This window comes from Canis lupus, chromosome 14 (genome assembly GCF_048164855.1).
Source record: "Canis lupus baileyi chromosome 14, mCanLup2.hap1, whole genome shotgun sequence".
NCBI classification, from domain to species: domain Eukaryota; kingdom Metazoa; phylum Chordata; class Mammalia; order Carnivora; family Canidae; genus Canis; species Canis lupus.
This window is the reverse complement of record NC_132851.1, coordinates 24018379-24042282: the sequence shown is the minus strand read 5'-3', so window position 1 is coordinate 24042282 and position 23904 is coordinate 24018379. Positions and strand designations below refer to the sequence as shown.

The window sequence follows — 23904 nt, the reverse complement described above, 5'->3', positions numbered from 1 at the left end:
TTAGAAGAGAAAAGAGGAAGAGGGAAATCTCTCTTTATACAGAGGTAATATTAGAAAAAAAAGATCATTAATCACCATTTTGCAATCCCTATAGTGATCCTTAATTAGCTGAGAATCATCCATGGAGGATAAAACCATTGGATGAAAGGCTTTTTAGGAGGAATCTGGTGGACATCACTAAACCAACTGCACTTACCAAAAATAATGAGCCAATGGATATCACAACGTGCCTTCCCCAGTGATACACTGAGAACACATCATCTGTGTACTCCTCTGAGAAAAGAAAGTCCAGCCTGCATCTAATCATGAAGAAGTAATCAGACAAGTATAAATTGAGAAAAATATGCAGAATAATTGGTCTTTATGAATGTCAGTTTCATAAAGACAAAATAAAAAAGGTCAGGAAACCACCCTATGCTAAACTTAGACTGACACTTCATGACTAAGTGCAATGTGTGAGACTCCTTGTCTACATTCTACTCCCACCCCACCACCACCAAAAGGCCTCTAATAGATATAAAGGGCATTGTTGGGACAACTGCAGAAATCTGAACTTGTAGCATATTGGACAATAGTATTATATCAATAGTGTCAGTAGTGCTGTATCAATTTCCTGAGTGTAGTGGTTGTATTGTGGTTGAGTAAAAGAGTACCTTTTCCCTTAGGAAATGTTGAATGATAAATTATTTCATGGTTATGCGTCATGATGTCTACGACTAACTCCCAAATAGTTCCAAGAGGAAAAAAGGCAGAAACTACAACTGAAAAAAGAAAACAGGTGGCAAAATGTTAAGTACCCTATCAAAGTAAAGTGTCTGTGTTTATTACATTGTTCTTAAAACTCTTCTGTAGGCTTGAAATTTTTTGAAATAAAAATTTACAGGAAAAAAACTGAAAAAAGAAGTGAAGAAAGCAATTGCATTTGGATAAGATTGAGAGGAAAGGAGGCGGGCAGAGCACACAATGTTCTAGCTCTAGATCTGAGTGTTATTTACAGACTGAGTGATCATTTATTGAGTTGTTATTTTTGCTTTGTGTACTCTTCCTCATGTTGTTCTATAAGAAGTTGATTTTAAAAAAACATCTTTATTCAACTATCTTCCAAACTTTATGACTCTCTTTTTACCACCAGTACATTCATACACACACACACACACACACACACATGCACAGGTGCACATATTCACATAAGAGCTGAGTATTGCCTACTATGTGCCAGACACTGAGTTATGTGCTACAGAGACAGAAGGAGTGAAAATCTGGTCCCTCGCACTGGCAGTTCATAGGTCAGTGCGAAGCTCACACACACAGATATGATATGATGTGATATAATACAACATGACATGTCATGATAGAGTGATCAAGCAATCAGAATAGAACACAGAGGAGAAAGTAGGCTTCTCCAAAGCCATGGAAATTCATGTTGTTTTGAAGGACTGAAAGACTTTGACAAGAGGAGAAAGTACTTTGTGCTCTGGTTTGGGATACTGTGTTTACAGGATCCATTATTGGCTCTGGGGACAACCTTTGGTGATGGGCTTCAGAGTTGTCCAGAGACCTCCAAGTCAACAGGCTGGGGCAGCCAGACCTACACCCTTTGCTGGGAGATGCTCCTCTTCCTTACAAAAAAGTAAACCTCTGCCAGAGCAGGTGTAGGACGGCCTTTGGTTTAATCACAAAGAACCTGGGGCTCAGAGAAGTTGAATGATGGGTGGAAATCAGGTCATAAGTGACAGATCCAGGGCCAGAACTCAGCCATATCCCACTTTCCTTGATAGTTGGCTATTTGCCTCCTCCACTAATACATTAACTTATGCTGTGTTTTGTTTTGGTCTGTAAACTCCTCCAGGGCAAGATTCATCCTATTTTCATCATAGTAGCTTCACACTCATAAGCACAACATTTTGCAGACAACAAGTGTTTGATAATATGTTTCAGAGACTCTAACCCATTTTATCTAACTGATAAAGATAAAGGAATGGAAGCCTAGCAAAACTGTCAGTTGCCCAAGGTCCTATTATACCCTGAAGGACCTAATTCTAAAATCAGTTCTCCTCTCAGGAGTCCTACCACTAATGTTTTCCCACTTTCAGCTATTGGAACACCACATTCAGAAAATGCCAAAACCACATCTCTCCTTTATCATTAACTGAGTTTTTAAAATTAACTTGCCATTTGTTAGTCAAATAAATTTATAATAAAATAAAACTCTATGTTTTATTTTAAGTGGTAAGCTAGTAACAGATGCCTTCACACAAAGTAACTTCAAAAATAAACTGGATGAGCTCTTTCCATAGTTTGGCTATTGTGGACATTGCTGATATAAACACTGGGGTGCATGTGTCCCTTCGAATCACTATGTTTGTATCCTTTGGATAAATACCTAGTAGTGTAATTGTTGGGTCACAGGGTAGCTCTATTTTTAACTTTTTGAGGAATCTTCATACTATTTTCCCAAGTGGCTGCAGAAGTTTGCATTCCCACCAACAGTGTAAGAGGGTTCACTTTTCTCTGCATCCTCACCAGCATCTGTTGTTTCCTATCTTGTTAATTTTAGCCTCTCTGACCAGTGTGAGGTGGTATCTCATTGTGGTTTTGATCTGTATTTCCCTGATGCTAAGTGACGCTGAGCATTTCTTCATGTATCTGTTGGCCATTTGTATGTCTTCTTTGGAAACGTCTGTTCATATCTTCTGCCCATTTCTTCACTGGATTTTTTGGGGGTTTTTTGGGTGTTGAGTGTGATAAGTTTTACAGATGAACATAGGGAAAGGGAAGGAACAATAAAATAAGACAAAAACAGAGAGGAAGGCAAACCATAAGAGACTCAACTATAGGCAACAAACTGAGGGTTGCTAGAGGGGAGATGGGTAAGAGATGGGGTTACTGGGAAACAGGCAATAAGGAGGGCACTTGATATAATGAGCACTGAGAGCTATATGCAACTGATGAATCACTAAATTCTATCTCTGAAATTAATAATACAGTATATGTTAATTTAAAAAAATAAATAAAATAAATTTTGTGAGAGAAACACTATTGCTAAATCATAGTTGTAACTAATTCTGAGTATAAGACTTGTTCTCATTTTAAAAAAGAATTGGCAATTTTCAGGGAGCTGTTAAGGACATTTTCTTTGACAAAAGTGGAAATGGAAGATAATTTTAAAGAGAATAGCTTTCTTCATGACCCAATATTATTTAGTGTCGTGTCCCCTGCCCTGTAGAACCATTGCCTATGGGAACAGCAGTGTAAGGCCTACGTTTGTTAATTAGGAAAGAGTTCACTATACACCCCACCCTGCACTGCTCATATGTAACGTGTTAAATCCCTGGCCTGTTGAGATTATAAAAAGCTCCAAATAGGGCAGCCCGAGTGGCTCAGCAGTTTACTGCCACCTTCAGCCTAGGACATGATCCTGGAGACCCAGGATCGAATCCCACGTCAGGCTCCCTGCATGGAGCCTGCTTCTCCCTCTGCCTCTGTCTGTGCTTCTCTCTCTCTGTGTCTCTCATGAATAAATAAATAAAAATCTTTTTAAAATCTCCAAATAAAGATGGAGATAGTAATATTTGATACCACACAATACATTTTGATGATGGCACCACTTGAAAAGAAATTTGTGGATGGAAGGAACTTTGTCAGGCTCTGTTCAACCTCAGTCTTGAAAAAGAAAAAACCATATAGTCTCTGCAGCCCTCCGGACAGGCCTTTGCTGCAGTGGCCTGTTGCAGGGGGTTTGATAGTTGTCAGGGGGATTTGTGAAGGTTTCTTAACTTGGATCTTGCTCTAACTGCCTTCATCCTTGTAACCTGCAGGGATTTATTTTTTCATAACAGGTGTGTGAACAGTGAGGGAGTTACAGTGGACCCAAGAGAGGTCCAAACACCGCAGATCTGACCCACAGTAAATACCCTCCCTCAATCTCACAAAGAGGAAGTTGAAGGAAAGGGAAGCTGATTCTTATAAATGATTTCCTATACATCTCTTAGGAACAGCTCAGACTGGGATAAAGCTCATCCACTGATTGTGCAAAGTTTTGGTAGGGCTTTTGGTACTCCAGATTTTGATTATTCAGGAGAACACTGTCCTTCCCAGAACCTTCACTAATCCACAGATTCACAACTGCTGGTTGATATATTATTTCACCCATAAAACATAATAAAATATGTGAAAAGTGCAAGTAGTGTCTCTGGAGCCTCAGTAGGAATGACCACAGGGGCAAGGATGACAGAACCACAGTGGGGTCGTGGCTGGGTATCAGCTATGCTTGGCCACTAGCTGAGTGACCCTTCTCCCATAGCAGCCTCGAGGAGAAGATTTCAGTCCATGTGTCCTCACGGCAGAATGAGATAAGACCTCCACTCAAGGTCAGTGAAGACTCCTCTCAAACAACTAGAACCAAGACTATCCAGAGCAGCATCTGTTTATTGAGGTAAGTCTCACTATATGCCAGGCCCTGGCAAAGATGGTACACCTGCTATTGCCTTCATCCCAAAGCAACCCTTGAGGTGGCCACTAGTGTCATCCCTATTTTAAAGATAAGAAAATTTGATCCCTGGGTAGCTCAGTCAGTTAAGTGTCCAACTCTTGATTTCAGCTCATGTCATGATCTCAGGTGGGAGATCAAGTTCCGAGTTGGGCTCCGCACTGGGTGTAGAGCCTGCGTAAGATTCCGTAAGATTCTCTCTCTCTCCCTCTGCCCCTCCCCCACCTCCCTCTTTAAAAAAAAAAAAAAGGTAAGAAAACTGAAGAGGTCTAGGTGGGACATTATGTGGTAGAAGGGAAATTCCAACCCAGGTACTCCCTCTCAAAATTAACCACAGTGCTGCCAGCACACTCACTGTTACACTCTGCTTCTCCTCCTTCTCTGTCTATAAGGTCCAGGTCAAATGAATAGCTCTTTCCCCTCCCCTCCAGTGGATGTTATTTATGTATGTTAATCTCTTATGGTACTGTTAGTTGCTTTATTCATATGATACAAATTAAGTAACTTTATAGATACCAAGGACACATGAGACAAAATAAATAAAACTAGGGAGGGATGGAAGTGTGGTCATAAAAATATAAAAGGGTAGGGGATCCCTGGGTGTCTCAGTGGTTTGGCGCCTGCCTTCAGCCCAGGGCGTGATCATGGAGACCCGGGACCGAGTCCCACATCGGGCTCCCTGCATGGAGCCTGCTTCTTCTTCTGCCTGTGTCTCAGCCTCTCTCTCTCTCTCTCTCTCTCTCTCTGTGTGTGTGTCTCTCATGAATAAATAAATAAATAAAACCTTTTTTTTTTAAAGGGCAATACATGGGATCCTTGTGTTCTGTATGTACCTTGGCTATGGTATTGGGTTTGCAAACCAACACTGGTGATAAGACTTTGTAGAACTAAATATACACACATGCATATGCACATACACACAAGTGCAATGAGGACAAGTAAAATTTGGGAAATCTGAATAAGATCAGTGGATGTTATCAATGTCCATACCCTGGTTGTGATATTGTACTATTGTTCTGCAAAATGTTACCATTGAAGAAACTGGGTAAAAGGTACAGGAGATCTCTGTATTATTTTTTACACCTGTGTGTTCTCTACATTTCTCTATCACCTAGAATCATCTCAATAAAATATTCAGTTAAACAAAAAAGAAACTCATGCCATCTAGTAGGATAAATGTAATACAAGAGGCACAGGTCTAATGATAGGGATGACTCAGCTGTGTACATACTTATCTTGCCCACTAGATTGTGGTATCAAGTAGGGGTGGGGACTGTGTCTTTTATAATACCACAGCCATCAGGGAAAAAATGGCCAAGTATGTAGAGTTTCCTTTCTTCTACCACCCACTCCCCACTTCCCACATTTGATTATATTCTATGGTACTCGACCCTCATCTCAAGATGTCTGATGTACTATTGATATTTTCCCTTTCCTGCATATCATCCAACAAGAACAGTTCTCGATACATGTTCCCAATCCACATATAAATGACAGGACAGCCTGAGTTAGTAAAAATGAGGGATGGTAAAGGGACTACAAGCCCTAGAAAGTGGAGATCCACCTTTTTATTAGCCAGTTTAAGCCCTCTTTGACTCTGGCTTCCTTCCTAGAAGTGGAAAGAAGTAGTCATATTTTGATACCTATCTCACAGAGTTGATATGAACTCTGGTAGGTGAGAAGTAGCTGGCATCCTAGAAAAAATACAGGATCTCAAACTCAGTTCTTAGTTCCACTACTTACTGTGTGTGGTTGTGGATAAATCACTTAAGCTCTCCAGTGTCCAGTGTCTTGGGTTACAAATAGTAACAAAGCCTGTTATCCTTCCTCATGTCTGTATGAGGGCACTTGAAACTCCCAGAGTACCTACCAAACAAAGATGTGTCTGGCTCTGTCTAATTCACCACTGTCTCCCAATACTTTGTATGTGCAGAGTGCAGAGTGCTTATTAAATTCGTGTTGAATAAGCAAATGGAAAAATCAAATCATGGGCCTCTAGTGAAATGTATTCTTTGTTCCAACCAGCTCTTAATGCATCTGAAGCCAAGACCCTGGAACATTCCAGAAGATCTCTATCCAGGACCTCTTCATGGCTCATCTTTTAACTCTTTTTCCCAAGGCCAAAGGTAAATTCCAGATTCATAGACAATCATTGCACTGGCATTAAGTCATCCTCCATTTTCCTCAGAAACACTTTGCCTGCATATGCATCACTCTCTCCAGCTTGCTGTTCTTAACAGTGAATGAGTTCAAATGAATGATGACTGCAGTAAGAATGGCCTGCCAAATTGTCTTGTTTAACAGCTGAAAGGAGATACACATAAAAGAATCCCATTTCCTTGTCATTATCCTCATATCACAGCTATATCAATTACATTTCTTAGTTGCAAATTATAGAACCCCCTTCGCCCACTAGATTAAATAGGAATGGAATGACACTTTCCAGATTTTCAGGGAACCAGATTTGAAGACAAAAAAGCAAGGAACTATGCCCATCTCACACCACAGACGGCCCCTAGGAGACCCCACCTCTGGACCCAGATACTTCAGCTCATCTGTCACACTGGAAACAAGAGGGCACTGCCAGTATTGCCCTCTCTGAGTAAACAGACCCATTTGCCCTTTTCCACACCAAAATGGTTCTATGCCACACCTGTTTATTCATATCACTAACGTTCAGTTCAGAACCTCAAATGCAAGCACCTGACTGGTACAGCCTGGTCACATGCTTGCATCCTAGCTGCCAAGAGAAGCTGGGAAGGCAAATTTATGGTTTTTACTTGGGAAGAATTTACAAACGAGAAAGGAAGTTTAAAGATGCAGATGTAATCAAAAAAGAAAAAGTCCCATTCTATCAGCATTAAAAAGTAATTCCGATTAATCATTACCAGGCTACTGTGATATCAGTTAATCCAAGAGTCGTTTTTGTTTCAAAACATTAAACATCTTGGAATATTAGTGCTTTTGTAAGCAAAAGTAAGGATTTGTTAAGAATCTGTCGAGAAACTATGATAAGAAATTTTCTTCAGATTTCATTAAAAGGTAATTTACTTGGGCAGCCCTGGTGGCTCAGTGGTTTCGCGCCACCTTCAGCCCAGGGCATGATCCTGAAGACCTGGGATCGAGTCCCACGTCGGGCTCCCTGAATGGAGCCTGCTTCTCCCTCTACCTGTGTCTCTGCCTCTCTCTGTGTCTCTCATGAATAAATAAATAAAATCTTTTTTTAAAAAAAAAGTAATTTACTTATCAACAAAATCCTTGATTCATATTCAAGTACTGATGGAAGAATTAATACTCCTGTCTAACTTCTATCATCATTTGTAACAATTATATAATAAAGCCATCCACTATCACTATTTATGATACACACATTGCATCCATTTCTAGAAAGAAAGAAAAGTGAAAAGAAATTATCAGACAAAAACTTTGGGTAGAAACACGATGATGTATAGAGGTATAAAAGAGCAGTCCATAAAGGTTCCTAAAGAACAAATCCTGTCAAACTAATCTAATTCAGCTCTCTTACCAAGACAAATGTGAAACATCTAGAAGAAACAATAAATGTCATCTATTTTTATTTTGTCAGGGTTTGGGATTCTGCCTTGAATAATGTGGGCCTCAGTAAAGTAAGATGCTATCAGTCAGCCCACCCAGCTCTTAACCAGAAGTACAATTTTTGAGAAAAGGATTAAAGTAAGATTTCTACTAAGACAAATAGTGCTTTCACAAAAGCCAATGCAAAGATTTTTTAAACACAGTATATCTATTACAATCAAAGCCAAAAATCCAGTTTAACAAATAAAACTTGGGTTGCCCTTTGGATATTTAAATAAAGAAGTATGACTTCTATCAATGAAGTCTTACCCACTCAAAGGTCACTTGATTTTCCCAAAGGACTAGTACAGGTCTGACTGCTGCTGAAATAATAGAAAGAACACTTTTTCATTAAGCTTCATAAGTCACCCAACAAATAGATTCACTATTGGGACTGATTTGCCCAATCATTCAGCCAAGCCATCTTGCCCCCAGATGAGCCCCATGGACTCACCTCCATGATATAAAACTAGGGCCCCCAGACACTCACCTTTCTCACTGCTTACCATTTACCAATTATCAATGACTATAGGCAGATTACAAAACTTATTTGGGCTCCATATTTCTTTCCAGTCAAATGGAGAAAATATTGGTTATCTATCTCATAGAGCACCATGAGTATTAAAGAAATTAAGACATATAAAGTGCTCAGAACAGTGTCTGGCACAATATATATTCAACAAATGTTATATATCATAACATATGTTCAACAAATGTTATATATTATAAGCCCCAAATCTTGAGATCGCAGTGTGTGTGGGGGGGTCTTTATCCCTCATAAATTCAAAATGTTTCTGATTTTAGAAAGAAAGAGAGTATTAAATAATTTCCCATTAGAGTCTGGGCCGGCATTCCATAATTAAATTTATTAAAATTTCTATAGTAAAATATGTGGCCATTCATATTAACTGGGATAAAGATAATAAGCAATAGCCTCATGTCAAGTTCTACAACAAAAGACTCTGGGCCAAACCTAGATAAAACTGTCAGATTTCAGAACTGTATGGATTTAGGGATGTGAATACAGTACTGTGAGCCAGGTTGTAACTATTTACACTTTCTATTCTGTACCGTTTGCCTTATTCCATATCTGTTCCACTGCCTAAAGTCTTCCAGATCTCTTGGGTTTTTGATCTATCCCTGTATTGCCTTTTACAGCCTTGACCTAATAGTTGGCAAGACTTCCCTCCCTGGCCATAACCTGAACTTACATCCCACCAGTCTAGCCCTCCTTGTGATGACTTCCCAGAGCTGGCCCCAATTCAACACTCCTGCAGTGTACATTCTGGTCACCAGGCCCAGAAGCAGGTAAAATGAATGGGCCGACAATTTCCAAGGCATATGGACAGAGTCTTTGTCCCAGAACCTGGAGGAAAGTAGGTCATCTAGATTACTAAACATAGTACTAACCTACCTTCAGGTGGAAGTCACGCAAAGAACATTTAATGAAGTCACAAGACATTCTCTCTAAATTACAGAAATGTATGACTGGCATCCCAAAGCTTCCACCAGTGGTCACCCCACCAGTCTAGCAAACTCTAACACTTAGCTGTTGAAGTCCTACTCTGAGTGTTGATTTACACCATGTTGTGTTGTAACTCCTGACGGCCAGAACTTATGTGGCAATGGCAAGAAGTCAGTTGGAACTTTAACACCTTTTCTGCCACCACCTCCCCCATTAGAGCTGAGCAGGGCCAGCTTTATCATGGATATGTGACCTGTGTAATTGTACTAAGTGCCATACTCTCAGACGATCCCCATGCTAACTTTATTGCTCCGGTTTTGCCATCTTGAAATTCTTAATCATTTTTGAACAAGAGATCCTATATTTTCTTTTGCATTATACCCCACAAATAATGTACCTGGTCCTGGAGCTTGTGATCCTAAGAACAGCATTCTATTATTTTCAGAGAGGGCATTCCAATGTGTTGGAAAATCAGACAATCCCATAGGACAATGGTTTCCAAGGAAGAGGAAATACACTCCAGGGTTTGGGCAAACCATCCATTGCAGTGCAGAAAAAAAAAATAATAAAACTTCTATTTATATATTTTTTCTCATCATTGTTCAGCTCTATTTTTGAATACTGTCTCCTGCTATTCTTTTCTTCTGTTTCATAGTAATAGAATTGATTTTTAGCTAGGGTTATAGCCATAGAAGTTACAAAATTATATTTCCCAGCATCCCTTGCAACCTGTTGCCTTAAAGCTGAATACGGCTATGTAATAACTTTAGCCAATAGGAGGGTCATGAATGTGATGTTGTAACCCGGCTCCATCCTTAAAGACAGCGGTCACGCTATGCCCTGTCTTTTCCTGCATTCTGCTACTTAGTTTATGAATTATTCAGCAGACCCTGCAGATGAGTGAAACACTGTCAGGATGTCAGAACTACAAGGGAGACAAAAACAGGGTCCCTGGGAACCCTCATGGAGCAGAGCTGCCATCTTAGTCCTGGACTGCCTCCCCCCTGACTATTCCATGTAAGAGAAGTCCATTTCTATCTATATTAGCCACCATTCTTAGTGTCTATTACACACAGCCAAACCAATATCCTAAATAATATATTAGTACCTTAAAACAGGAATAGAATTTATTAATAACAAGTAACAGTAATGGACCTAAGGATTTTACTTTGAGAGAACTGAATTTTAGACATCTCACTGAATTTTAAATCGGAGTCAAAAGTTTATCTTATACAAATAGGCATGAAGAAGAAAGAAGAAGAAGAAGAAAGAAGAAAAAGAAGAAGAAGAAGAAGAAGAAGAAAAAGAAGAAAGAAAAGAAAGAAAAGAAAGAAAGAAAGAAAGAAACAACCTAAAAAGCACCATATCACACAATTCATCCAATTTTGACAGTTCTTCATAGTGAGAGAACAGTTAGAATGGGACAGAGAACTGAGGAAAGAACAGGTAGGTACCTGCACTATCTAGCTGTCTTTCTTGTTCAGTGTTCATCACCAAATCCATGAGATACAAAAAATTATTTGTGTGATGTGTGATGTTTTCAATTCTCACGGGGATGATATATAACTAGTACCATGGTAGATGCATAGCAGAAAAAATGCTTTATACATGATGGCTGCCTCTGAGCACCAGGACTTCATTCTCTCATGGTTGTCTGGTTGCATGTCTTGATCAATTGAACATTCTGATTAACTGAATGCTTTCACTTTCTTAATCTCAAATTTAAGTTTCCTCATCTGTAAAATGGGGATGATACTACTTCATACCTTATAGTTGGGAGGATTAAATGCAGCAATGCATGGGCAGTGCTTAGCATAGTACCTAGCATGTGTTAAGTGTTCCACAAGAGTTAGCAGCTCTCATTGTCACCATGATCATCAATACCCTCACCACCACCACTATCACCATCATTATCACCACCATCATCCTCACCACCATCATCATTATTATGCTGAGATATCTGACTTTAAAAAGAATATAAAATAGTGGATTAGGCTTCTCATAATCATAATTCATCTTTTCTGCACTCTTTTCCCAGACCTTGGGGAACCTTGGTATTAAGCTGAAGAATATGAAGTTGTTTGTATTCAATTGTATTTGACCTATTCAAATGGCAAGTGCTTGACTGCTCTTGAAACAGAGCCAGGTTCTACAATTGACAGTTACCATATGCTGCTTGGACACTATTACTTTACATAAAGAATAGATGCAAAAGAAATCCTCCCCACAAGGAAGCCCAGCCTGGCGGGATAAAGGAAGGAAGTGAGTCCAGAGGATAAGATAAGATAGGTGGTTCCAGGTGTGGAAAATAGCCTCTAAGGACCAACCTTCCTTTCTGTGCTTTGTGCTCCTGCCGGAGTGTACCACGGTGCCCCACACACTCTCCCAGTCTCCAGCATCTACACAGCTGAGAGTTTTGGGGGCCCTCCCTGGTTGCCTGAGGAGTCCCTGCTCATCCTTCAACCCTCAGCTCTAATGAGAAGTGTTCTTTCCATCTGCATGGCCCCTCTGTCCACCCAGGGTCATCGCACTGACTCTTGAGCAGGATCCCACTGGAACACATCCACTCTGAACTGCCACTCCTGTTAGTCACCATGTGTCCTGCCCTGAATGAGAGCCCCTTCATGCCCAGGCCTTATCCCATGCCCGGCACTGAAGGGGCGCTCTTGAAATATTTGTTGAGCTGAAAAGAAGCTAGTCCCCCTCTCTGCTTTTAGGCAGGGCTCTCTCTTAGGGATACACTCATTGTGTATTTTCAGGGACTCCAAAGCAAGGTCCCTTCACTTTCTCAGAAACTGCTTTCAATGGTCAGTGACCCCTTCACTCAACAGCATTCACTCTTCAACTCTCTGCTAAACACTTTTTATAGTCTGTCCTCAGGTTATGTCGTGAGCGTTCACACCACCCCAGCTGAACCTCCAGCGTCCACAACGTACACTCCTCTTGTTCCTTAATAGACCCCAATACAAATATGAATTAGAACTTAGATTTGACCCCAGCCTTCTCATTTATAGGAATTTATCCTGAAGGTGGGATTGCAAAAATTTGCAAATGGGCACAGTTGAGTATAGAAGGATATTTATTACGAAATTACTACTTTAGTCAAAAATGGGAAATAATTCAAAAACCCATCAACTGTGGACTAAACAAACTTTGTACATACTATGAGATCCCTTGTGCTCATCAACAATGACAGCACAAGTATTTATTTGTTGAACTGAGAAAATACCACCAGATGAGACCTAAACATAAGCTCTAGTAGTTCAGGGAGAAAAATGCAAGAAAAGGATTCAACCCACAGGATTCTAGAATGCTGTGATGGAACGAACCACAGGGGTCATAGCACTTTTTAATGCTAAACACTTTTCAGTCACCCACCTGGTAAGACAGCTCTCAGTGTATACTGATGATGTTCAGAGTGAAGTAGGCTACAGAACAGGATGTATAATATGATACAGTTTATGTAAAAAAATGCATAGAAAGATCCCTGAAGGGATTTTTCATCAAAAAGATTGTCAGGTAGGATTTAGCATTCATTTTACTTTTGTTATAGCCTTTCCTATATTGTCTTTCCTTTATATAAAGGTTGTATATTATTTTTCATTCAGCCAAAACTGCAAAGCTCTTTTTGTTTTGGAGAAAACTAGCATGTGGAACAAGGGGTCTCTCATCAAATACCAGTAAATGGAAATTGGTGCACAGTCCTTTTAGAACTTTGCAGGATTTTTACAAATGCCATGAATAAAGTGAAGAACCAAAGGGCCTTACAAATGTTATATTGCACACACATGCCCTAGCCCATTCTCTGAGTACGCACCAAGGAACTGATACTGCTATTGATGTGACAACACACATTAATGAAGTTCTGTACAGTTTTTTTTCCTGTACAGTTTAAAAGGCTTTCTCTTTCAATGTCTCATCTGACCTTCAAAACTAGTTGTGTGACTAGTCCCCCAGACAGAAGTCCCTAAGTGTCTCTCTGGTCACCATTAGGCAACATTTCCAGGTTAGGGTTGGCACAGTTGTTTGTTGGATGAATAAATGAGTGGATGGTTGGATGGATGGGTGGATGGATAAAATGTATTATTTTTTTAAGATTTTTTATTTATTTATTCATGACAGACACACACAGAGAGAGGCAGAGACACAGGCAGAGGGAGAAGCAGGCTCCATGCAGGGAGCCCGATGTGGGACCCGATCCCAGGACTCCAGGATCATGCCCTGGGCCAAAGGCAAGCTCTAAACCACTGAGCACCCAGGCATCCCAATAAAATGTATTCTTTTCCTTTTTTTTTTTTTAAATCTTTTTTTTAAATTTTTATTTATTTATTATTTATTATTATTATTATTATTTATTATTTATTTATTTATTATGAGAGAGAGAGAGAGAGGCAGAGACATAGGCAGAGGGAGAAGCAGGCTCCATGCACCGGGAGCCCAACGTGGGATTCGATCCCGGGTCTCCAGGATTGCGCCCTGGGCCAAAGGCAGGCGCTAAACCGCTGCGCTACCCAGGGATCCCCTCTTTTCCTTTTTTATAGACAAGAAAATAGAGAAGCAGAGGTGAAGTAACGTGCCAATGTGATATAGTGAATAAATGATGAAGTCAGTGTTTGGAATCATTACCCTATATGGTTTCCTAATCAGCTCTCTTTTGTCCAAAATACCCCCCAGAATCTGTTTTCTTCAGGAGGAAATACTTCAAAATCACTGAGACATATACTCGATGATCATCGGGAGTTATAGTCAAAATATCAGCTGCTTGGGAATTGACCTATCAAAACATCACCAATCATGGCACTTAGTACAGGATCCTGGAGACCACCCACTATGCCAAGCAGTAACCCATTAATTGCTGGATGTGAGTGGGTCCTGGGTGGCAGAAGGGCACTCAGTGGACTCAAGGTAAGAGCTACTCAACTACTGATATGGAACCATTTCATTATTTGACAACAAATGCAGCCTTACAAGGGCATAATGGTTGGTTATAAGCCTTGCTACAACCCCTCTACAACACTAGAAGTCTTGCTACTCACGTGAGAAATTCTCTTCTCTGTCCACTCATAGGAGAGCCCTCCAGGCACTATTTGTAATGCCACTTAAAACCTTCATCCTAATGAATCCAATCTGCATGAATAAACAAAATCAAATGCCACTATTTTCTTTTGAAAATTATCCTGAGCCTAACCACGGTAGGGTATCAGGGTAGGTGCTTGGAGCAAAATAAAATAATTGCAATGAGGGAGAAAATGCGCTAAAATCTCAAAAACAATGCATGAGACACAACACAAAAGACCAATTCTAGTCAGGAACCCAGAATTCTCAGAAGACACACATGTTGTTTAAGTACATTTTTGCTCTCCGCACCAGGTAAGGTTCTGGAAGGCAAGAAGACTGTCCCTGATCTCAATCTGTTCATAGTCAAGGCAGAAGGAGAAGCATCAGTAAGGTATAAAGTGTGAAGTTCAGAGAGGATAAGAATTCTGTGGAATTTCTCCCTCAGAGGAGTGAGAGTTTTTTAACAACAGAGGAAATCCAAGAAGTTTTCCTGAGGAAAGTGGCCTTGACCTTGGTCTTCAGAATACCAGTGGCATTTGCACTTGGGGAGGAAGGGAAATGTGCCATTAGAGATCAACACAGACCAGTCTTGAAGGAAACACTATTGTCCAAGACATTTGCCAGCAAAATATACAACATGGACATTGTAGACACTTTACTGACCGTGTCATTTCCAAATGCGTCATGCTTTCTCATGTCCCAACCTTTACTCGAGCTGTTCCTTCTATCTGGAAGATTCTCCTTCACCTTCACTTCTACTTCCACATTCAGGCATGTTCTTTCCTATTCATCCTTCATTTTTCAGCTTAGATGTACTTTTTCTAAGATGCCTTCCTTTATCTCCTCAAATGGATGATATATTTTTCCCTACCTGGGCCCCCACAGGACCCTGAGCAGACCCCTACCCTAATACCTATAACACCTCAGTCACAATCACCTACGTTGTTATTGTTCAATATACTTATCTGTAAGCACTCTGAGAGAATGATCTGTTTAGATGCATTTTTGTGAGCCCATGCCTAGGAAAGCACTATTCTCAAAACAGATATATTTATCAAATGATTGAATTTTTAAAATGATTCAGCAGCAGTCCTATACCAGAACCCCAAACCTGTCCCCAGTCTGAGCCAATGAGCTCATGTCATTATACCAAATCACTTTGCAGATGAAAAATACAAATGTGCCCAGACCCTTTTTATCTAACCCCAAACAAAATGAAGGGCCAAGGCCTGCTCTGAACCACACAACTAACCCCCAAGGCCACCATGGTCACCAGGATACAGTTTGAATCCCAGAGGCGCTCCCTCAGCAAGTCTACAAATGAGGCCAGTGGACATCATTCTTGCAAAATGACTAAAAAGACCTCGCCTGTTATTTACAAACAGAGAGAAGAGAGTCTGGAGCAGAAGGAGATGGCCAGAGAGAGAAATGAAACCAGACTTCAGTTGGCTTAATGGCCAGTGTAATTAAGTAAGGACAGGCTCTGGCTTCAGAAAATAAAAGCATTTAACATTAACTGTTTATAGTCCAGCTCAAGGAATTAAGGAAATTGTCTTAAATGTTAATAAGGGTTATTTCCAGTTGTATTATGAGGGATTCTTTAAATCTCCATAGCTCCTGTATTGTCTAAAATTTCAACATTGAGTAGTACATATTTTCTCATCAGGAGGGAAAAGTGCATCTCTTAAGCATATCCTTCTTCCTGGCTCATGACCTTTGCCTACTTAAACCTTAAGTCTCAGTTAACAACCCTTGGGGATTTTTGAAGGGAGACCCTTACCCCCAGCTCCCAGCCCTTTGGCTCCAGCCACACCCAGAGAAGCCTTCCTGTTAGGAGAAGGAAATATGTTACTTGGCTTTGGACGGCTTCTCCATTCTTCCTCTTCTTAGCGGCTCCTCTGGCCTAGGAACTAGCAAAATCCTGGTGTCTGGCTGTATCCAGATCCTGGACACAAGTTTCTGAGTTTCACAGTAATCTAGTGGGTGAAACTATTTGGGGGTGTGGCTGAATCAACACTCATTGGTGTGCATGGCTGTTCTGAGCATCATGTTACCTACTATAATCAAAGGTGCAAAGGCAAACTGTCGCAAGAAGAGTGGGTCAGTATATTAGGCTTCTTAGCCAATCACCCTCCCACTCTCTTCAGTGACAGGACTAAAGGCTAAATGCCTTCAGCTTCAAACTTATATTTTTTCCGAGAATTATATGGTAAGACTATCTCATCTCAAGGAAAACACATTAATAAAATCATTTTGTTCATCTGGCTGTCTAATAGAACTTTCTGTGATGATGAAATGTTCCATCATCTCTACTGATCAATATGGTAGCCTAACCCATCTGACTACTCCTGAACATTTGAAATGTGGCTAGCTTACCTGAATGGATTTTTTTTAACCACAAGTGACTAATGGCTATTGTCTTGGACACTTTAGTTTAGAATTCCAAAATGTCAGACCTAGAAAGAACCCAAGAAATCAACTGGACCTGTAATTCTCAACCTTTACAACTGTAAGACCCATTCTTAATATCAATGATATATTCAGACCTTCCCCATATTAACATTTAGTATCTGTTGATTAGGAACATCATAATGGACAAAATTAGCAAAATTTCACTAACATTTTAAATTACATTTTAATTAAGGAAATCTTGATGATCAAACTTAGTGATTCAATAACCGTTTTAATTGCATTTTAATTAAGAAAAGCATAATGACCAAAATTAGTAAAAATTCAACAACACTTTAAATTCCTCTTTATTACTTACAACAGCATCCTCATATACACATGTAACAGATATATGTGAGGTATGATTTTATCCAGCCCTCAGACTTGTCCAACATGTGGTCCTTAGATCCTCTCCCACAACTCACAGCCCCTGGCTGCCTTTCCCTGGAGTGCACAGCTTGATGTGTAAACCAAAGCCTTAGTTCAACTCCCTGGTTTAAGAGAGAGAGAGAGAGAGAGAGAGAGAGAGAGAGAAACAGAGCCCAAGAAAGGAGAAGATCTGTCCAAATCACATAGCTAAGAAACAGTCAGCCTGACAGCCAGATCAATGCTCTTTTTCACTTGGCCACAAGCTCAAAGAAAAAAAGCTGAGCTGGAGACTCACAAGGGAGACAGAGCTGGCTAAACTGAAAATACCTCTTGGCTTTTCTTTCTCTTGGGAACTTTGAACTAGAAGGAGCAGACTTTTGCAATATTAAAAATAAATTCACTGATGAATAATTACATAAATATTCCTATGAAGAAGATGTGAGGGAAATGAACTAGCTCTTGTTATTTCTTTTTTTTTTTTTTTTAGTTCTTTGTTTTTTGTTTGTTTGTTTGTTTGTTTTGGTTCTTGTTATTTCAGTGAAATTCAAGAGCTTTGAGATTTTTCAGAATATTTTATAGCTTCCTCAGTCTTCGTTCGCATCTATGGGCATCCTTTCTGAGACAAGCAATAAAACAAAAATGACCTCTTAAAAATAAATCACATTTGAGAGCCCCTTTCAGTAACAGCAGGCACGACGCAGAAGAAAGAACCAAGGTGTTCTCTTCAGTTACAGTGACCACCAAGTTCACAGCAAAGAAGAGAAATATGTTACCCCGGCTCTCTGACTCTCATTCTCTATTTTAATTGCACCATGCTGCCTCCAATTTCACACACTGACTGTTCTACATCATTGGGGCTGGCAGGAAAATCTACTGAAGTCAGTTCTAAGGATTTAGTGTAATTAGCTTTCCACTTTACAGGCTTCTCCCTTTGGAGTCCCATAGCATTTTATTTACTTATGTATTTTGAACTTGACAACAATGACTATGACCCTGGACTGAATCAAGGCTCTAATACTTATTAACTACAGAATGCTTAGCAATTTGTGGTGTCTTTCCTAGTCTAAGTTTTCTTATCTGTAAAATGGGACTTAAAATTCATTGCATAGCTAAGCTGAGAAATTAAAGATGATTTTTATAAATCTCGTAGAAGATGCCTGGTGGGAAAAAAGTCAATGCTGTCTCTGAGACAAAATATTATAATTAATAATGCTGTGTCCCATGTTAGACTATAAACTTTGTGAAGGCAAAGACTTCACCTATGTTTCCCAGCCACCCCCACCTCCATAGATGCAAAGCCCCATAGGTGCAGTGCAGGTGTGTGTGTTGGTCACGAATGTCAGCTTTGGCACCAAACATACCTGGGGATGAGGGCTCTAACCTGGCTCCAGGACTTACTTGTCTTTTGTGTTGTTGTTGTTTTTTAACATTGACAAGTTTCTTGATATTTCTGGGTTTCAATTTTCTCATCTGTTAAAGGAGTTTGATCCATTAACTTGTAGCTTAATTGCAAGAATTAAAGGACCTTGGGAGGTAATGAACACTCATAAAGGCTGGCTCTTTTCAGTATATTAATGTGTCATCCCCGCTACCACTTAAGTAAGGCACCATGTAACATATATGCTAGAGGTGGCTAATAAACAAGAACCTAGGGATAGATTTTTCAGTGAACTCCCTTATTTGCTCACTCCATGACAGAGCTTCCCCACTGCCAATAGAAGCTAGAAGCAAGCCACCATAAATCTAGGGTGTGTTGCAATAACAGACACCACAGTACACATGCCAGCTGTTCCTTCAGGAAGGGAGCATTTGACCTGTAATTCTTTGGTATAAAACCAACAACCTGTTTGCAAGAGTGCACAGATATTCAAACTAGCTGCACACGAGAGGGGCAGCCTAGTGTAGACATCAGGCTACTGACCTGAGAGTCAGAAGCCCTGAGTTTGAGAATTTGATATCACCAATAACTAACCATGTGTCCCTTGCCAGGCCATTTTGCTGCTCTGGACCTCTTTCCTGTTCTTTCAAAAGAAGAGCCTACACTAGGCATTCTCCAAGGATCACTGTAGCCCCCTCTACAGTGAGGGGAACTACAGTGTAGTTCTAAGATGAGCTAATTAGGCCAACAGCAAGATGGGCACAAAACGCAGAGCCAGAAAGACCAGGTTCAAATCCCTAGTTGGTTGACTCTGATCAAGCTAGTTAATCTCTCTGGGCCCTGGTTTTCTAATGGATAGAATGAGGATAATATCCTGGCTGTTGGAGCGTTAAAGATAGTGAAAGTCAAGTACTGAGCCACTGGAAATGTTCAGGAAGTAGTGGCTGCTGTGATTATAATTAGCATCATTATCCCAGTAATCATCATTATTAATATTACCTTTCTTTTAAAAGGCAAAGGCCCAAAAACATCTTACTGCACAACAATCTTAAGGAGTCTGTAGGAATATCAGCTCTTCACTAGTAATTTGTCTGAAATTAGTCAGTTCCTCTCTGATGTATAACTGCTCTTGCTTTTCAAGGTTGTTACCTTAACCCTTTTCATTTCCAACCCATTAATGTTAGTTCCTTAATAATAACAAACCATACAGCTTAGTTCAGGAGGAATTTCATATGCATTGTCTCATGGATTCCTGCCCCACCATCATCATCACCACCACCACCATGACCATGACATCTCCATCCATCAACAACTGGGATCCTATAGGGCTGAGCAACTTACCTGAGATCTCAATGCACACCCAACCAGGAAGTCACAAAGCTTGGACTTCCGGATATGGTTTCTAACTCTGAAGCCAATGATTATTCCACTCCACTGACTTTATGAATTAATTCAACTTTTTCCCCAGTCATTGCCTTGTTATAGAATGTCTTCCATTATACAGAAGTATCTGTCCTTCTGTATAATGTAGAATTTGAAGTACAGCATTCTTAAGTGTTTGACACTAACTCCTGAATCTACGCAGTCATGTGGCATCTAATTTAACCACTTTTTTCCCCCTGGACGACACAAAACAAATTTTAGATGACTTCTGTTCTTAAATTCAAATACCTCAGAAAAGGTTATTCTTATTTTTGGTGAATAGTAACAGTGTTTTAAAGGAGTCTTTTGGTTGCAGTAAAGAACTAACTCAAGTGAAAGGTGAAGATTATTTTAAGGATCCCCATTGAATAGAATTTTATTGAACAAAATAATAAAAGCTGGCATGGCTTCATGGAGGCTGGGACTAAAGGGTAGTTCTTGACCCAAGAAAACCTGAACAGTGTTGTACGTAAAGGGCACTGGTTCTTCTCTCTAGTGGTCTTCCATCTTACCATCTTCCATTGATCATTGGCCATCTTAACATGGAGGGACCTGTCCTATTATTCGTCTGTCCATTGTACTCACACCATAGACTGGATGCCTTACTCTTTAGTTCTGCACTGAAATTCCCTACAGTAATTACATTCTTGGCTCAACTAATTACCATTATTCCCATTTGGAAGTCTTTTTGACACAAGGGCGCATTTCAGCAGATGAATCTACTGCCCCTGAGTTAGGCATAGCTTGGGGTATCAAACCTGGCTGCCTGGGGTTGGGCCCTCAGCTAAGGTAGTGGGTGAATCCTTTTTACTTAGAAGGGGCTGTAAGCCACAGCATGTACCATGATTTTCACTGCTAATATCAACAGAGAAAAATTTTTCCTCTCTAGATGCTCTCGTCTTATATAAATCTTAAAACAAATTGTCACTTTTGGATAACTTTTCATGCCTCCATATGTTTACAAATTCCTTACTGATGCGGAATCCCAGAGCTGACTATAATAACACCAATAAAAATCACTTCCATGGATACCGTCTTTTATAGTGGTGGCTTCTCTTTCACACACTCTGCTTCTCTTGGTTGCTATAGCATCCTGAGTTGACAGGACAGTTATTATTGTCACCATTTAATGGAAGAAAACCTAAAGTTTAAGAGAAATTATTGACCTTAGGCCACAAAACTAGTTAGTGGTTTGTCTGGGATTTAGACCTGTTTCCTAAATTAACCTCTAAAGAGATAGAAAGCAACCTTTATTTTTAGCTAGTCATGAATAGTTTTTGACAGTTACTGTCTCTTACCGGTCTCCTTTGGCCTAGATTCAGACACTCCTCCATTCTCATGCTAGATTCTTGCAGCATCCTCTTAACCCATCTCCCTGCCCTCATCAACAACCCTTTCAATTCATTCCTCCAAAGGCAGCCAGAGAAGCCCTTCTAAATCAGAGTTTTCAACACACCACCTCCGAGATAACAGGCTCCCTGCTGCCCACAGAATAAAATCTGAATTCCTTCAAAGCAAATTCAGTGTCTTGGGAGGTCCAGCTTTTCCACCTCTTTATCTTACAACCCCTGCTCATGACCACTCATATTCACACACATGCAGCCATGCTAGCTCCCAAGCATGGCTTGCAAATTTCTCCCTCTGCATCTTTTACATAAATCACTGTATATCCACTGGATTTAGATGGATTTGGATCACATGATGTTATAGTGGTGGTTGTTTTATCTATCCATTAGCAACATTACGAAAATTTCCAGCTTCTCTTGTAAAAGTAATGGATCGAGGTAACAGTCAACTGAACCTAAGAAGTGGTTAATCCCTTCAAATGGGGGCACACCCTCTGCAATTGGCCACAATCCTTGTTGTTTCACACTCACGTGATTGTGATGTGCTTGATCCCTTAGGTATTTGAGTTTGCAACCTCTGCTTTCTGTGCTCACTACAGAAATGTTCTTCCCCATACACTTCTATCAAAATATGAGTCATCTCTCAAATAATTCTTCCATGAAGTTTATATTGATTCCCTGAATGGGAATTAATCCCTTCCTCCTTAAACATGTTAATTGATGTCTCTAGCACCTAAAGAACTTCAGTAGATTATGACGGATTTGAGGACGAAAACTATTTCTTATTTATCATATACCCGCACACTGCATAATACTATATCTTACTCTTTATAGATGTTCAAAATATATCTGTTGACTTGAACTTTAATTTCGTTCAATTGGCATTTAAATTTTCCAGTAGAAATCAGCACTTCTGTGATCATATTTTCCCATCACTCATCTAGACTTAAGCTTTTATTAGTGCCAATAGCACCTACTTCTTTCCTCAGGTCTTATCTACTGAGGAAACAAACTATTTTTCAAAGTTCTATTGATTTAAAAGTTTAAGCTCTTAAATAAGTTACCTTCCAAGGAAAAGCAAGAGCAGGATATTTGCTTTGGCCCTGATCCAGTACTACTCCCCACCGCAGAGTATTTTGTAAAGTCTTCACAAAAGACGAAAGAGAGAAATACCCAATCTCCGCCCCAGGTGAGCATGTGACACTTGATCTCAGGGTTGTGAGTTCGAGCCCCACATGGGGTGTAGAGATTACTTAAAAACAAATCTTAAAAAACAAAACAAAAAACCCACAAACTTCAGTTTCCTCAAATAGTCTATACATTTCTTACATACATTTGCCCGTGACAACCTATTGTCCTCTTATTTCATGCAACTTACATTTTTATGAGCTACTTCCTCATATTTTCAGATGTTGACTTTTGAAATAACATTATCCTTTCACTCAACATTCATTTTCTAAGCATATAACAGTTTATCAGGCACTGTGCTTGGTTCTGGGTAAGACAGATACACCCTGTTCTAGAAACAAGGATGTTTTGTTCTCAGCTCCTGGGAGGCTTACAGTCCAATGGGGGAAACAAACAAACCATTCAGGGACATTTTGTCAAACACCACACATAAATAGAGCAGATCCTCACCACCACATTTGTTGTGTATGACATGTGTGTGGTGCAGTCTTTGTGTGTGTACCGCCACTGTGACACCCAGCTTATGTAGTGAGCATTTATAACCTACTTCTCAGCCCACGATATTGTTAGAGGAGGCAGTTAGGTTCTAACAGGATACCTGGAGGTCAGCAGGTAATGAGGAGCTCATGGCCAGCTATCAGGAAGGTCAGAGGCCTGTCCTGGCAGCCCTCCACAAGAAACCAGGTCTAACCAGACAGGCCCAAGATGGCGGATGCTTTGACAGGAAACCCCTGACCCAATTAGGAAGAAAAAACAGGAAACCTGATTCCCACCTTAGTAACAAATATTCCAATGGGGGTCCCTGCGTGGCAAAGTAGACTGAGCTTCCTACTCTTGATTTCAGCTCAGGTTGTGATCTCACAGTGAGATGGAGCCGCCTGATGGGCTCTGCGTTCAGCAAGGAGTCCACTTGGGTTCTCTCTCTCCCTCTCCCTCTCCTCTTCCCCCACTCTCACTTTCTGTCTGTCTCAAATACATAAATATAATCTCTCTTTTAAAAAAAAAGTAATAAATATTCTACCCTCTAGTTAACAACTGTCAATAGAAGATAGAAATCCAACCCCCCAGGATGTGGAGCTCACACCCTCCTGCTTCCCCCCACCCCATTCCTTGAGAGTATACTTTCCACTTTAATAAAGTTTCCCAC

General features: G+C 40.2%; 1 protein-coding gene across 2 annotated transcripts in view; it reads right to left on the bottom strand.

Moving 5' to 3' along the window:
- Nucleotides 1-16551, bottom strand: part of FER1L6 (fer-1 like family member 6) — a 155855-nt gene extending 139304 nt beyond the window's left edge. The window contains exon 1 of one of the 2 annotated variants that reach the window (XM_072774399.1): nucleotides 16459-16551. In XM_072774399.1, the coding sequence (XP_072630500.1) occupies nucleotides 16459-16481 (23 nt within the window). In that variant the 5' untranslated portion in view covers nucleotides 16482-16551. The remainder of the gene's footprint in view (nucleotides 1-16458) is intronic. The other variant, XM_072774400.1, reaches the window with a different exon arrangement.
- Between the last annotated feature and the right edge of the window lie 7353 nt (nucleotides 16552-23904).